Source organism: Hippopotamus amphibius, chromosome 4 (assembly GCF_030028045.1).
Source record: "Hippopotamus amphibius kiboko isolate mHipAmp2 chromosome 4, mHipAmp2.hap2, whole genome shotgun sequence".
NCBI classification, from domain to species: Eukaryota; Metazoa; Chordata; class Mammalia; order Artiodactyla; family Hippopotamidae; genus Hippopotamus; species Hippopotamus amphibius.
Genome location: NC_080189.1, coordinates 183,157,925 through 183,174,138, shown reverse-complemented (window position 1 = coordinate 183,174,138; position 16,214 = coordinate 183,157,925). Strand labels below are relative to the sequence as shown.

Sequence of the window (16,214 nt, the reverse complement as noted above, 5' to 3'; positions counted from 1 at the left end):
GCGGCGGATTCGGCTCCCACTTAATCGCCCCACCGCCCGCCGCCCAGCTACCCGCGTAGACCGCAGCCCAGCGCCCTCCCACCTCGCCTGGGCACACGCCCTCCCCTCCGCCTAGCCCTCCAAGCCCCCAGGCCTCCCAGGGCCGCGGCTCGATGACCGTCCCCTCCGGCCACCCCGCGCCCGGCCGCCGCCGGGAGACGCGCCGCGCTCTGGCCCCTGCCGCCTGGCGGCTCCCGGATCAGTCCAGGGCGCTTCCCCGCCCCGCAACCCGCCGCGCCTCCCGCAGCTGGCGCTCGGGTGCGGGCCCCCGGGGGCCTGACCACGGCCCCCGCCCCTGGCGAGGGGAGCCGGGCGCACAGCCGGGAGGGGCGGAGCCTCCCTGAGGGGGCGCTTCTCCGCTCGAGGAGTGTTGCAGTTAAGTGTCCGCGACTGCAGGCCTCGGAGGGTCCCGGCGCTCCGCGTGCGTTCCCGCGGCGGGTCCCCGTTACACAGGCGAGGACCCTGAGGGTGGGCGGCGGAGCCGGGATCTGAACCGAGGCCCCGTCCAGGGCGAGCGCGCGCCCCCTCCCGCCCCGCTGACCCGCGTCGCGCACGCCGGGAAGCGCCCGGGCCGCGCAGGCGGGTGGCTCCCCGCCCGGGCCGGTCCCGCAGCCGCGCAGCCCGGCTCCCTCTCCGGCCCGGCGCGGCTCGGCGCGGGCGGGCGCACGAAGCACATTCTTTGTCTGCAGCGCCTCCGCGCCCCGCCCGGCCGCTACGTGCCCCCTCCCCGCCCCCGCCCCCGGCTCCGCTCAGCCAATGAAGCGCGGCGGCGGCGCGCAGGGCCCGGGGTGTTGTCCGCGCCTCGCGCGCCCATTGGCTGAGCTCTGTGCCCCGCCCGAGCCCGGCCGGCCGGTCCGAGGGCGGAACGCGCGGCCCGAGGTGAGGGACCGCGGGCGGTGAGCGGACGGCCGCAGGGGCCGGCGCGCGGGCCGGCGAGGAACGTGCGCCCGGCGAGGAGTCGTGCACTGAGCCACCGCCGCCGCCGCCAGACCCCAGCCTGCGCGGGGCTCCGTGCCGGGAGGCGGCGGCCAGGCCGAGTCCCAGCCCAGCCGGGCAGGGGGAGCCCTCGACGGCGACCAGCCCGGCGAGGGGGCCAGAGAAGGAGGACAAGGAGGAAGGGCGGCCTCACCGGGGACCCGGCAATGGCGCTCGACTTTCTGGCTGGATGCGCTGGGGGTAAGGAGGCGGGCGGGTCCTGCCCGGGCGCGCGCGAGGGTCGGGGACGCGGGGCGCCCGGGGCGAGGCGTCCGGGCTAGGAGCCCAGCTCACCTGCGGGCTCTCGGCCCAGTGGCTTACCCTGTGGCTGGGGTCTCCTCGTCTGTGAAATGGGTTAACAATGCTCTTGTCTCACGGGATTCTCGTGGGCGTGAATTGACATCAGGCCGGGAGGGCGCCTAGAGCGCTGTCCGGGAGGACAGGTGTCTTAAGTCCTTCGGGGCACGTTCGGACGGGAGGTCTGGGGCTCCGGGGCGTTACCGTGGCTGCCAGGGGACTGCCAGCAGGATGCCCCACCGCCCTCCTCGCCCGAGGCCAGCGGATGCCGAGGCCCGGAGCCCATCTCCCTCACCCCCTCCCCCAGCCCGCGCCCACCCGGAGCAGGGTCCCCTCCCTGGGCCCCAAGAAGTTTGAAGCTGACTCCACCCCCTCTCCCGCAGCCGTCTGGGTGGGGCTGGGGCCAGGGCCACCGGACCACCCCCTGGTGAGATGGCCTGAAAGGCGCAGGCCCGACCCCAGGCGCCAAGTCACGCTTTGGCGCCCCGCCCCCTTCCTACGTGGTGCTGCTTCGGGGGCAGACTCCACCCAGGGGCAGAGTGGGCCTGCCACGCCGCGCGAGCTAGGCCTTGGGGTACCTTCAGCCAGGCCGGGCTCAGCGCTGGGGTCCCGTGTCCCCGGGAGGACCGAGTCAGTGTGCAGTGCGGGCTCTGCTGTGGCCTGACCGCGGGCGTTGGGCTCCGGCACTTCCCTCTTGGGCCTTTGGTTTCTCTGGTTTTACTTGTCATTTATTCAACAGGTATTCACTGGGAGCCAGGTTTAGCTCTCAGGGATTCCGCAGAGTTGACAGAAGTGGCAGGGCTGTGCCTCACAGCCGGAGGGCGGGCTGGGTATCCCCAGGCCCCGTCCAGTCTCTGACGTCGGTTGCTTCTCTCCTCCAGCACCCGGCCCTGTTGGCTCTAAGAAAGCTGTCAGCTGCCTGCCAGCCCTGGGACCCTGGAGGAAGAGGGGTGTTTAGACTAGCAGTGGCCTTAAGCATTTAAACCAGTGAGGTGCTAGCTTCCTGTTCTGGGCCAGAGGAGGCTGGTGGAGAAGGGCGTGTGCCCAGGAAGTGTCACAGATGGTTGCCCAATCAGGACTCCAGGCCCCAGAGTTTTCGGTAACTTGGGGAGCATTTCTCCCAGGCCCAGGGTGCCAGAGGAGACGGGAGCGGTTGGCCTCTGTGAATCCAGCTCTCAGTTCCCCCCCATCCATCCCACTCTCTGCTCTCCCCATCCCCGTCGAGGGACCTCCCCTAGTGTCCTGCCACCAGGCCGCTGGGTCATCCTGGACCCCAGACCCTTCTCTACCCGACCCCAGTGGTGGCTCAGTCCCTGGGCCAATGGCCCTTTCCAGCTTCTTGGGGCGTGTGGGTTCTTTCCCCAGAGGGGCAGGTGTCCTGGGAGCCATGGGGCTCGGGGTGGGCACACTGGTCCTAAGGCCAGGCCCCGCCCCCCCCAGACGCACATGCTGAGTCCGGGCTCTTGCTAACCTAGGGCCCTGCCTGGAATGCCTTCTGCCCATCCTCACCAAGCCCACCTGGGAGAGATCCTGTCCAGGCCCCGGGGTTGGGGCAAGGCCAGGGTCCAGCACCCTGGGGAGCTGTAGGTACTCCATAGCCCCCGCACCTACTGCCCTACCTGGATCCAGGTGGAAGCCTGGGGCTGGTGGTGCCACCTACTCCCCCATTGTGTGAGCAGAGACGGGAGAGGGTAGAAGGGACCCTCTCCTGGTATTACTTGACCCAGGAGAAACCTAGGCCCTGAGAAGTGGAGGGAGGCTGCCATGTTCTTCCCCTCCCCCAGTCTCACAGGCGCTAGGGGCCAGCCTAGGACAGTGACCTGATTGTCCCAGGCCTGCCTTCCGGGCCTCTGGCACGGCCTGGCCAGAGCAGAGGGGCTGTCCAGGAACCATGTGCGGGTGGCGCCCCTACTTTGGGTCCTGGCTTCGGGTTTGAGCTCCTCAAGGCCTGGAGGCTCAGGGCAGCTGAAGGCTGTCTTTCTGCAGCTGGGGTGGCTCCTGATTCAAATTCCCAGGAGGAAGGCCGGTGCATCACCTCTGATTGGCTGGGTGTGGGCCATGTGTTCAGCCTCCTGCTCCGGGAGATGGGATAGGACCTTGATTGACAGCTTTCCTGAGTGGAAGGGTCCCAGTGCCCACCTGCACTCCCCGGCCAGGGATGAGTCCCACATCTGACCTGGGCTCTGGATGGGGGTCTCCCTGCCGCAGGCATGGATGGGAGGAGAGAAACCTTAGTCAGTGGGACCCTGCATATGGGGGACAGGTCCGTCATCCTGGTGTCCCTTCCCACCAACTCTGCTGCCAGGTGCCTCCGGGTCAGTGGTCCCACCTCCTGCCCTGGAGGGCCATGAGATGGGGATTGCCCCTCAAAGGCCAGCTTATGGGGGGCAGCAGGCACTGGCTTTGTTGTTGGGAGACATGGACACTTCAGCTGCTGTGACTGTAGGCCCCTCTCAGGGAGATGGCCCTGAGGTTTCCTGGCTCTCAGGGTGACTGGAGGGTTAAAAGGAGAGGGTTTTGGGGGACTGGAGGCCGTGATGGAGGCAGGCCCATGGCCTACGCTGTTTCTGTGGATGGAGATGTTTTGGGTGAAGGGGGCCAAGCCCTTCACCTGAGGGCACTAAATTCAAGGGAGAAAATGGGAATGCAGCTGCGTGCTCCGGAGCCCTTGGTGGGGTGAGGGGTGCCTCTCCCACCCCGGAGGCCGGTGAAGGCTGTTGCTGGTCCCTGGGCAAGTCTGGGACCAGAGGCGGGGCCATCCACTCACGGGAAAGGGGACCAGCCCCCCCCCGCCCACAGCTGGACCTGGCTGCAGGAGGCATGGCCGGAGAGAGAACAAGAGAGAAGGAAGGCCAGGCAGCACACCCCAGGCAGTGTTAGGTTTCTAGAACCGAAGGTGATCCAGTTACAGCCCAAGAAAGGAGGTTCTAGAAGTAGGATTTTCAAATTCGGAAGATTCAAAGCATGGAACGAAAAAGAGGGTAGCTCTCAGATGGTAAAAACAAAGTGTATCTCGAGGACCAGAAACACAGAGGTGAAAGTCTCGAGGGGAAAGACAGGCTTGGGGAGTCTTTTCACCAACCTGTGAATGTCAGGGGTTCCAGAGGGGGAAAAAGATCTCGAGATGGCGCGTATGATGAGGAAATAATACTGGAAATTTCCTCTGATCAGGAAGAGGTGAGTTTGCAGAGTGAAAGGGCTGGGGAGGGAATTCCCTGGTGGTGCAGTGGTTAGGACTCCTCACTCTCACTGCTGAGGGCTCAGGCTCAATCCCTGGTGGGAGGACTAAGATCTCTGACCAAAAGAGAAAAAAGAAAGAAAGGGCTAGGGGAGTTCCAGACAGGGTTCTTTTAAAGAAAAAAGACACACCCTTGGTATCCTGGTGACATTCCCAAAATCTACAGATAAATTCTCAGAGGCTTCCTGATAGAATAAATAAATTATTGAGAAAGGAAAACAAGCACACTGACAGCTGATTTCTCATCTGCAGCACTGGAAACCAGAAGATTCTGGGACACTGCCACCCTTAATGGCCTGGGCCCGGCATCCTCACCAGAGCACAGGACTGTGTTCCCTGAGGGCGTTAAAGAAACAGATTTTGCAGATGAGCAGGGGTTCGGAGGGCATGTCACCCATGTGGTACATCCGAGGGTATCAGTCAAGAAAGGCTTCAGTTATCGGAGTAGAGACCCCGAGATGGGCAGAGAGGTGAAGAGGAGAAGGAATAGCCCCGAGTATCGTGGGGTTCACAGGCGTAGATCAGTGGGAGCTGGCAGGCTGGGAGCCTTCTTGGGGGATAGCTCTAGGGGGTAAGGTGGGGCAGTAGGGGGCAGAGAGAGCCTCCTGCTCTCACCCCATGGTGGGTAGTGACAGTTCTTACCTTGTTTCTACATAAGGGTTATGAGTGTTTGAAAGCAGAAGTAGCTCTGAGCTGAACTTACAAATTAACAAGCAGAAAGGGGATAAATAGTAGTTTGCCTGAACCAGCAAAAACGTGGAAAGGAAAAGGAGTACCTAGGTCATGCCCATAAAATAGGACAGAATCACGTCAGATCTCTCGTCTTGGCAAAATCTGAGACTGCTTCAGACCAGTGGAGAACCCAAAACCCAGCTGTAGATTGTTCGTGGAACATCTAAAACAAAGTAGTAAGACAAGGTTGAAAATTAGGAACTGGACAAAACTATACCAGACACATGTGACCAAAAACAAGGGAGGATTGGCAAAGGTAATATCAAACAAAGTGGATTTTAAGGTCCGAAGCATTCAACAAGATGAAGAAGACATTATATAAGGATTAAAAATATAATTTATGGGGGACTTCCCTGGGAGTCCAGTGGTTAAGACTCCATGCTTCCAGTGCAAGGGGTATGGGTTCGATCCCTGGTCAGGGAACTAAGATCCCACATGCTGTGCAGTGCAGCCAAAAAACAATAATAATAATAAATGAATAAATTTTTAAAAATACAATTTATGAAGAAGCATAATAACTCCCGTTGACTTCTCAGCATGCACTGACGTGGTAACCAGCTCTGACGGGGGAGCTCTCAGTGGTTAAGGAGGAGGGCTCCAGGGCCAGAAGGTTTGGGTCCAGATCTCGGCTCCACCACTTACCTAGCTGTGTGGTATGGACATATTACTTTTCTGTGCCTCAGTTTCCTCATCTGTAAAATGGGTTGATGGTCCTTTCTTTACATATGTAAGAGGGAGATTTGGTACACAGACAAAACTAGGAACAGTAACCAGCAGGCAGAAACATTACTGTCTGTTACTCAACAAATGTTAGCCTGTTTAATTGCTGTATTTAAATATAGCAATAAAAGAAGAACTGTAAGATGTACACACATGAAATTCTAGGGAGGGAAGCTTGGGAGTCAGTGCAGCAGTTACCTGACCTCACTGAGCCTCACTTTTTCCTTCCGTGAAGCAGAGGAACAAGACTGATTCCCAGGGACGTTTATAACCCACACAGGACACAGGACTCTGACAGGTGTTTGTGAGCCATTGGAGGGGGAGCCTTTGTCCTTTGGCTGGATTTGGGCAGGTCCTGGACTGTACACAACCAAGCGTGAACGCAGAGTCACGAGCTGCCTCGCTGGGCACGAGCTGGCTCCCACGCAGCGAAGGGGAGCGGTCAGCCAGCACCTGCGACGCCTCAGGTCCCGGGGCAGCACGTCCTGGGCTGGGGGCGGCCCTGGGGGAGGTTGATGATCACACCTGTACAGGTGAGGAGAGTGAGGCTCAGACACCAGGTTCTCGTGAGCTCGGCCAGCTGGTAAATGACAGAGGGAAAACTCACACCTGGGCGAGGGGCTAGCCCCAAGTCCAGAACCCCTGGAGCCCCCGACAATGCCAGGTGTTTGGAGCGATGGGAGCATCTTAGAAGTGGCACGTGCAGCCTTCCAAGGGGCCACTTCTGTTGTCACCTGCAGTGAGCAGCGGAGTGGAGGGAGGCTCACCAGCTGTGAGCTGGACAGATCCTGGCTTGACCTTGGGGCGGCACCTCACTTACCCCCACCCCGAGGGTCAAGGGGCCGCCGGGATGAGCCAGGCACGTCCTTGCTGGAACCACGGCCCACACTGTGGTTCCCAGGCATCTGGGTCACACATCCTGCTTTCTCTCCCTCTAGGTGTGGCAGGCGTGCTGGTGGGACACCCGTTTGACACAGTCAAGGTGAGTCTCTCGTCGTGGTTTTATTCTCAGGCCCTTGTAGAGGTGCAGGCATTGGAGGGAGGCCTGCAATTGGGGGAGCTGGACACCCCTTTCCGGTGACCACCTCAGGAACCCCTCCAAGGTCCTCCCACAGGTTCTAGAATGAAGGTAGAATCAGGGTTCTCCCTGATGCCCCGGTGAGCCACGGCTTGTGCACCCGGCCGAGTCGGCCTTTCCCCCCCGGGTTTGTCCCTACGTCTCCCAGCTGGGGCTGAACCTAAAAGTCCATCCCGGGGCTTGGCCAGCTGGGACTGAGGGGCCAAAGGGCAGGTTTCCTCCCACCCAGAGCAGGGGACACCCACCCTGTCCTTACGCAGAATTCCCCCAGACCACTTCCTGAAAGAAAGAAAAGTTCAGAGAGAAAATATAGAAATACAGAACAGTCAGACCTCGTCAGCCTTTCCCGTGACTGTGATCTTCACAGAGCGGTGGTTATCAGGGCTGAGAAACTGCGGGCACTGGTGGCTTCAGAGCGTGGCCCCAGGGCCCCAGGCGCCCTGTTCCTCCATCGCGAGCCCACAACTCAGCTCGCCGTTGGGTCCCAGGTTCTCCGGCGCCTCAACAGAAACCAAGGAAGTCCCAGCTGGAAATTCCCAAATAAGGTTTTCTCCCCTGTGTTGGGGGTTTTTGTCTTTAAACCAGCCAAGTCAGGACCCTTCCTGCCAGCTTCCCTGGGAGCCCGGCGAGCTGGCAGCCGGGACGCTAGGCAGACCTTGTGCCTGCTGCCGACATTGCATTTGGCACCTCTTCCCATGGGGCGAGGGCAGAGCACAGGCAAGGACGTCATCCCTGGGTGGCTTTCAGTGGACTCCCTGCCTCCTCTTTCCTTCAGGAGCCCAGGTGTTCCTGGGCTGAGACCAGGTCCTGTGAACTAGGGCCGGGATTTCCTCCAGCACAGGCCTGAGGGCCCTGCCTTGTGCTGGCTGTGACCTCAGAAAGCTCTGTCCTGGGAGTTCCCTGGCGGTCCAGTGGTTAGGACTCCTCGCTTTCGCTGCCAAGGGCCTGGGTTCTATCCCTGGTCAGGGAACTAAGATCCCACAAGCCACTCGACGTGGCCCAAAAAAAAAAAAAAAGGTCTGTCCCTGGGCCTTGTCTGTCTCCAGGCCCCCTACCAGCTGATCCGCTGTGTGCCCGTGGGCCAGTCACTTTACCTGCACAGTGAGGGGTTGGCAAGATTCCTGAGGCCTCTGGGCCCGGCGCTCAACAGTGTGCTCTGTGCTGGATGCAATGCTAGTTCCAAAGGTCATGGAATTCCTTCCATCCCACTCTAGGCAAATTTGGGGAGGAGGCAAAAAGGCCGGGTTTTCTTGCCCCTCAGCGGCCCCTGAGGCCCTACACAGCTGGTGGAGTCTGTCCACACGGCTGTCGGTTCTGCCCAGCTGGCCACCCCGGAGGCTGTCCTCAGGCCAGAGCAGCCCAGGACAGCCTGGCAGGGGCCACGTCACGCTGTGCTTCTGTCCTGTGCTCATGTGTCGTGATTGCCTCTGGGAGATACATCCCGCCACCAAGTGTCTTTGATTCACTTCCTCAGCCCAGCTTTGCAGAGGACTCTCTGAGCTATAACTCGGCCAGGGCTTCCGCAGGCTCCCCCTGGCCCCCTCAGTCCCACCAGGCTGGGGAGCATTCTGTTCTGGTGCCTCCAGCTCCCTCGGAACTCCTGAGCCATGACCAGCACACCAGGGGTAATTTGAGCACAGGAACCCCTCCACCCCGGGTCCCTGCCCCGGGACACCCCTCCCCCCACCTTCCCTGGCACCAGCAGGGTGGCCTTGGAGGAAATCCATCTGGAACTGTTTTTGCCTTGTTTTTGCCACTGTGGCCCACCAGCATCACATCTGGGCAAACCCGTCTTTAAAAAGCCAAGCTTTTCATTCGGAAAGGGGAGAAAACCCACCCCCAGCAATCACCACTGTCACTCAACCCGGTGACCCCCCTTGTCCCACCCATGGGCTCAGATACTATGAAATTGTGCTGATTCTAGGGACACTCATTTGGTTTGATTTAATGCTATATCACCAATGGCCTTATTTTTTTTTACTGGCTGTTTTCCATTATAAAAGTTAAGCATTCTCGGGACTTCCCTGGTGGCGCAGTGGTTAAGAACCTGCCTGCCAATGCAGGGAACACAGGTTTGAGCCCTGGTCCAGGAAGATCCCACATGCCACAGAGCAACTAAGCCTGTGCACCACAACTACTGAGCTGGCGCTCTAGAGCCCGTGAGCCACAACTGTTGAGCCCGTGTGCCACAACTACTGAAGCCCAGGCACCTAGAGCCCATGCTCTGCAACAAGAGAAGCCACGATAATGAGAAACCTGTGCATCTCAACGAAGAGTAGCCCCCACTCACTGCAACTAGAGAAAGCCTGCACGCAGCAACAAAGACCCAATTCAGCCAATAAATTAATTAATTTTAAAAAATGTTAAGCATTCTCAGTCAAAGAAAATTGGGAAAAGTGATTTTTTTAAGTTTTTTTTTAAATTAATTTGTTTTATTTATTCACTTTTGGCTGTACTGCATCTTCGTTGCAGCACACAGGCTCTTCATTACAGTGCTTGGGCTTCTCTAGTTGCGGTGCTCGGGGCGGGATCTAGAGCACGCAGGCTCAGTAGTTGTGGCTCACAGGCTTAGCTACGGTATGTGGGATCTTAGCTCCCTGACCGGGGATCAAACCTGGGCCCCCTGCCTTGGGAGCGTGGAGTCTTAACCAGTGGACCACCAGGGAAGTTCCTGTGATTTTTTTTTTTTTTAATGCCTTTTAATCATAGGGTACATAACACATTTTTTGGTTGGCTTTCTATTACAAAAGTAACGTAGGTCATAAAACAAAGCTCACCATAACAGAGACATATAAACTAAAAAGAAAGAAAAAAAAAAACAGTCCTTTATGTAAGCTTTCTCCCAACCCTTGTTAATGATTTCTACCGAATAACAGACGTACACAGGCCTGTATGTACTCCTTGCTTTTGGCAAACGTGGGATTTACTTCATAGATCTGCAGTGGTTGTTCTAATTGAAGTGTCACACGGAGAAACACGCACACGCACTCTGTGTACAAATCTGTGAATCACTGAAGAACACACCTGGGGGAAGAAATGAGGCCAGCCTCCCGCCCCTCCACCCTCCCCTCTTCCAGGCGGCCACCATCCTAACTTCTCATCCATGGTCTGTTTTACCTCTTCTTGAACCTCATAAACTTGGACCTGGGCTCCAGAATGCATGCAGGGACACCTGTGTTGCATGTCCGTCCGCGCTGTCTCACGGCCGCGACCCTGGTGGTTCATTCCTCCAGGTCCTTGGAACCAAAATCTGAGTCCAAAATTTGGTTTTTCCTCTGTTGCGCCCAGAACCGCAGCCACGTCCTTAGACACACCGCCTTCTCACGTGTTTCTGTGGGAAGGTCGTTTTCTGTCCCACGTCACCGGACGTGACAGTACCCAGGGACACGTGTCCAAGCCCTCTTTCACCGAGGAGCAGCCGGCCCAGGTGGGGAAGGGTGGGGGCTGGCCTCGGGGGTCCCCGTGGCCTGGATGTGATGTTGACATTTTGTGTTGCTTTAACTGCCTTTACTTTCTGAGCTAGGGGCTGTCTCCATCCATAGCAAATGTAACTTTGTTGTAGATGAGCGTAAGCCTCACCCCGGAGAGCGCTAGTAAGTACAGACCAGGTGAACCCACGCTTCTCTTCTCTGTCCTCCCGGAACCAGACCCTGGACCTGGACCCTGCCCCTCCCCCTCCCCTAGACATCCCACCCGAACTAGGGACAGGGAGGGTGCGAGGTGAGCGTGGGCCCAGCACAGGTCCTGGGGTGGGGGCCCTGGGGGCTGGTCGAGGAAAATCAGCCCCCTCTGGGTCAAGGGGTCTTCATGTGGGGTCTCCCAGCCCTGTGGGGAGCTGGGAGCCCCCCGGGGCTTATGTGTGAATGGCAACTTTTCCAGGGGTAGGTCCGTCAATCCCCAAACGAGATCCTATCATCCCCAAATGCTGAAAACCTCAACTCTAGATTCTACAAGACTTGGGCTGCTGGGCCACATTTTACCCCCAAACCTGGTCCCCCAGACTCCCAGATAGCAGGCGCTCATCCCAGCCCTGGGGGTCAGATATGAAGGCAACCGGGCCCCTGCAACCTCTTGTGGGACCTGAGCTGGCCTGAGCCTGGGCGTGAAGCCACGTCCAGCCTGCCAAGACCTAAACACGCTGCCTGGGTGTCTGGAAGTCCAACCCACAGAGGGGACAGCTCCGCTTCACATCATGTCTGCTGACACAGCCCTCTTGGTGCCAGTGTCAGGGGCCACAGGAGGAAGAGACAGTCCCCCAGAACGTTGAAGGGAACATGAAAAGCCTCCCATCTCAGAAACAACCTGAGACGGAGCTCCTGATGTTAATACGTTCTCAGAATTCATTGAGTGGCTGTGCTTTTCTCCTGAGCTGGCAGCCAGGGCGGGGAGGGGTGCTGGCGTAAACGTCCTCGGTGGCCAGCTGCCTCTCAGCAGTGGCCACCAGCTGTTGAGGTCGTCGTGTGCGGAGATGGTACTCTCTTTTTTCCTCCAAGACATTTTCTGTATGTGCTTTCGCCAGCACCCCCACCCCACCCTGGCCCCGCCCAACACAGCCACTCATATCCCTGGAGAGGACAGCCTTGACTGAGCTGCAGAGCACCTCTGAGCTGCCGTCTTCCCATCTTTGAAATGGCCTCGGCCAGTGATTATGATGAAGCCCCTTCCTGCTGCCCAGCACAGAGGGGCGCTGACGCCAAGGCTCGGGCTGGCATGGGGATAATCTCTGAGTCGGAGCTGGAGACCTGCTCCTGAGAATGAGCCCCAACCTAGCTCACCCCCACCCCCATGACACAGATTCTGAGTTCAGGAAATGTGCTCCCGCTCCACACTGTGAGGCCTGCATATCAAGGACAGAGATAAGCTCTTGGTCAACAAAGAACGCTTTCACAGTGAGGTTCTGGCCCGCAGGGCTCCAAGCGCAGGGGATCCTGATCCCCCCAGACCCCAGAGTTGCCGACGTGGTCCCCAAGGAGGCTGTCAGCTGCTCTCCTGTCACCGCTTTACTAACTCATGACCACTGCCCCTCAGCAGGGGCCACTGGCAGAAACCACGTGGAAGGCCGGCGAGGCCCAAGGCGCCTCGCTTTTAGCGCCTGTTGCGCGCTGCCAGCTCCTGATGAGGGCGGTGGGTAGTGGGGTGTCAGATCCGGAGCCCCTCTGGCATCAGCCATGATTTGCTGCCGGGACAGAGGGGAGGGCTCGGGAGATGCCTCACGCCCCACTGTCAGTCCATCGCGCAGAGTTAGTGAAGCGGGGGTCTTGGGGGCCCCTGCCCCTCTGCAGCTGGCTGTCTCTCTGACAGCGTGCCCGTTGTAACCCTCCCCAAAGAGGCACAGACACCCAGCCCCACCCCGCCCTGCAGTTCCAAAGCCACGGAACGCTCCTTGGCTCCCTGCCTCATGGGTCCGGCCTCGGGCCTCCCGGAGAGAGCCTCCCCGGGCCATCCTGAGTGCTGGCCCCGGGGAGCTGGGTGCGCTGGCCCCACTTGCCCACCTTTCACTGGGCCCTCCTTCCAGGTGCGGCTCCAAGTCCAGAACGTGGAAAAGCCGCAGTACCGAGGGACCTTGCACTGCTTCCAGGCCATCATCAAGCAGGAAAGCGTGAGTGGCCTGAGGCGGGCTGGGGCGGGGGCGGGGGCGGGGAACGAGCCTCTGGGATGCTGCCGCCCGCAGACCACAGAGCCGGAAAAGAAGGCTTCAGGGTGACCATTGGGCAAATCCAGGCTTTGGAAATGGGAGGGTGTGAGTGCCCAGGGTTCTCAGATTGAGGACTTTGGTTCTGATAAAATTCTGCTCGAACTTCACGAACAGCAGGGGTGGGCTGGGGCAGCCACCACCTGCATGGCGGATCTCTGGGGGGATGGGCTGGGGCAACGCCAGACTGCACGCGGAGCGCCCCTGACGCGCCTCTGTGCGCCCCACAGGTGCTGGGCCTGTACCGGGGCCTGGGCTCGCCGCTCCTGGGGCTCACCTTCATCAACGCGCTGGTGTTCGGCGTGCAGGGCAACACCCTGCGGGCCCTGGGCCGGGACTCGCCGCTGAACCAGTTCCTGGCGGGCGCGGCTGCGGGCGCCATCCAGTGCGTCATCTGCTGCCCCATGGAGTTGGCCAAGACGCGGCTGCAGCTGCAGGACGCGGGGCCGGCGCGCACCTACCGCGGGCCCCTGCACTGCCTGGCGCAGATCTACCGGCAGGAGGGCCTGCGCGGCGTCAACCGGGGCATGGTGTCCACGCTGCTGCGCGAGACCCCCAGCTTCGGCGTCTACTTCCTCACCTACGACGTGCTGACGCGCGCGCTGGGCTGCGAGCCGGGCGACCGCCTGCTGGTGCCCAAGCTGCTGCTGGCGGGCGGCACGTCCGGCATCGCGTCCTGGCTCTCCACCTACCCCGTGGACGTGGTCAAGTCGCGGCTGCAGGCCGACGGGCTGCGCGGCGCCCCGCGCTACCAGGGCATCCTCGACTGCGTGCTCCAGAGCTACCGCGCCGAGGGCTGGCGCGTCTTCACGCGCGGGCTGGCCTCCACGCTGCTGCGCGCCTTCCCCGTCAACGCCGCCACCTTTGCCACCGTCACTGTGGTGCTCAGCTACGTGCGCGGCGAGCAGGCCCGGCCCGAGGGCGATGCGGTGCCCAACGCCCCGGCGGGGTCCGCCCTGGCCCAGCCCTCCAGCCTGTGATGCCCGGGACCCCAGCGCCCAGAGGGCCCGACCTCCTCCCGGGCTGCACAGACATACATTGGCCCCCTGCTGATCACCCTGCCCCAGACGCCCAGACCCCGTGGGCTGTGGACTCCATTGGACCTGAGTGGAATTCCACTCCTCAGCTGGGTGACCCTGGTCACAAACTTGACATCCTCGGTTTTCTCCACTGTGAAATGGGAATCCTCATACCTGCCTTGTACAGTCAGGAAGCTCAGCGATGATGCCCCTGCAGCGCCCAGCCTGGCACTGTTACTTGGAATCTTCCAGAAACCCAGCCACACTCCAGCCCTTCCCTGGGATCCCAGCCACACCATGGGGTCTCTGATGACCCACCGATGGGCCTGCCAGTGACTCACTAACTGCAAATCCTCCTCCACCTGGCAGAGCTCTAGTGACACTTCTTGGCCACCTGTCCAGGCTCCTGGTGTCATAGAACTGAAGCCTCTGCCAGTGCACCCCAGCTTCTCCACGTGGCCACGCTGGGAATACCCCTACTGCTGCTCCCACTGGAGGGTAACCTGGGGGACCACTGAGAAGCCATGGGACATTCTGGAAGCTTCGTATTAGCCTCGGGGCTGGGGTCGGGGAGTGGGCACGGCCAGTGGACGGAAATCTCAACAGTTAAACACAGCCATGGCAAGGCAGAGTCTTTTCACCCTCTGGGTCTGAGGCTGCCCATCTGTAAAACGGGGACATGGGTCAGTTGATGTCTGGGGCTCTGGCCCACTGTCAACGGCCAGTGTTCCCCAAGGTGTGCAGAGGGGTCAGCAGGGAAAACTGGAATCCCCACTCCCCAGGAAATGGTGTCTTTCCCAGGCAATCGCAGTGCTTGGTGTTCCCATGAGTCCGTGCAGGGCCTGTACGTGGGCACAGGTACAGCCAGTTTGGGCCCTGCCAGGCCGAAGGGCATCTGAGCTCACGCTCCAGGGGCTGTCACTAGAAGCAGGGCTGTGGCGTGTGCTTGGGGCGGCCCAGGCACATCTGGTACATCGTGGTCGTAAGAATGGGCAGGGAGCCGGATGCTTTTGCGCTAGTTGGAGGTGACTGTGGCCTCCTTTGCCCCGAGAGGCACAAGTGATAAGCCCTCCCAGGAGGTAGGCTGTGCTCAAGGAAGACAGGACTCCCGCCTTGTACATGTGGCATCACTAGTGTACAGAAACTGCCAAGGGAATAAAGTGTTCTTTGTTTTTTAAGAAGTTGGGGCTTTGTGTATCACAGAGGAAGGGGCTTCATCCCCACCCCCCTCGCTGGAGTCCGAGGGGCCAGCATGGCGGTTTGCATGAGCTGGGCCAGCTCCAGGGTACCTCCAGACCCTGTTTCCTCATCTGCAAAATGGGGCTAATGGAGGCGTGAGGATTAAGTGGGTAAAGCTCACAAACATGCTGGATGCAGTCACAGCCAGGCAGCACGTGCTTCTCCATGTCTGTTGTGACCCAGTGATGGGAGGCGTGCTCCCTGCCCATCCTCCCGCTGGGGAGGGCGGGCAAAGTGTCATATGAGCTCTTTGGAAGTACTGAGGTGGGAGGGCTCAGAGGACAGTAGCTGAGGCCAGAATTGGCCTCCCGGAGGAGGGGAAGTCCGAGTGGAGCTCAGAAGAGCTAATGGACCTGTCCATCTGAGGTGAGACCTAGCTCAACTTAAGTGGTCCCTGAGGGCTTCCTGGAGGAGGCCTCACTTGCCCAAGGGATGTCTTCATGTTTGCCCACCCCTGCTTCAAGCTCAGCCACCTGGAGTCAATCCTGGGCACCCAGCCTGGAGACTCCTTCCAACTGCTGAGCCAAACACCTCCGCCCACCTGCAGAGGAGGGCAAGAGAGAGGGCCCCAGCTTTCCCTCCAGGAGGGCGCCGGCTCTCTGGTGCCGTTACACCCCTTTTAATCCTACAGCATCAGCCTGTGACATCAGGCTTGTCTGCAGTTTCCAGGGACAGGAGGGCAGGAAGGGGCTGCCTGGTGACCCCAGGCAGCGTGTCCTGAGACATGTCACAGGCTCCGTTAACACCGTGGTGTTCCCCGCCACCCCTGGGGGTCCCAGGCAGCAGCCCCTTCCCCAGTGAGGTTCCGCTGGCCTCTCTCTCACTCCTTTCCTCTGAAAGAAACCAGACAAACGCTAAAGCCCAGGGTCCCCCCCCCCCCCCCCACCGGCCATGCTGCAGGGGTTAAACATTAGCAACAAATCAGGTGGGAGGAGAGGTTGGGAGAGGTGCAGGGTTTGTATGGATTTTTTGACATTTTATCTTCTCCCTGATTTGAATTTTTCCTTATTTTATTTGGCATGAATACTGTATTAACGTGGTAACAAAGCAAAAAAATGCAAACGGAACTTCTCCTAGGCTGTCCTGTGAAGAGGAAAACCTCATCGTCCCCCACCCCCACCCCCACCCTCAGCGGGGCACCCCTCCCGGGTCCTAGACCTCCCGGCTGGTCCTGGGTGAGTCCCA

The 16,214-nt window shown here is 59.9% G+C and overlaps 1 protein-coding gene across 5 annotated transcripts; it reads left to right on the top strand.

Moving 5' to 3' along the window:
* The first annotated feature begins 886 nt into the window (after window positions 1-886).
* On the top strand, window positions 887-14,962 carry SLC25A29 (solute carrier family 25 member 29). Of its 5 annotated transcripts, none has more exons than XM_057732773.1 (5): window positions 887-1,215; window positions 6,940-6,983; window positions 10,642-10,672; window positions 11,288-12,678; window positions 13,002-14,962. In XM_057732773.1, exons 4-5 carry the CDS (start codon window positions 12,478-12,480, stop codon window positions 13,749-13,751), a joined length of 951 nt encoding a protein of 316 aa, XP_057588756.1. In that variant the 5' UTR covers window positions 887-1,215; window positions 6,940-6,983; window positions 10,642-10,672; window positions 11,288-12,477; the 3' UTR covers window positions 13,752-14,962. The 5 variants fall into 5 exon arrangements, with proteins under 5 accessions (XP_057588756.1, XP_057588753.1, XP_057588757.1 ...); XM_057732770.1 differs by adding an exon at window positions 7,447-7,624 and having other exon boundaries at window positions 10,603-12,678; XM_057732774.1 differs by lacking the exon at window positions 10,642-10,672 and having other exon boundaries at window positions 12,595-12,678.
* The last annotated feature ends 1,252 nt before the right edge of the window (window positions 14,963-16,214 follow it).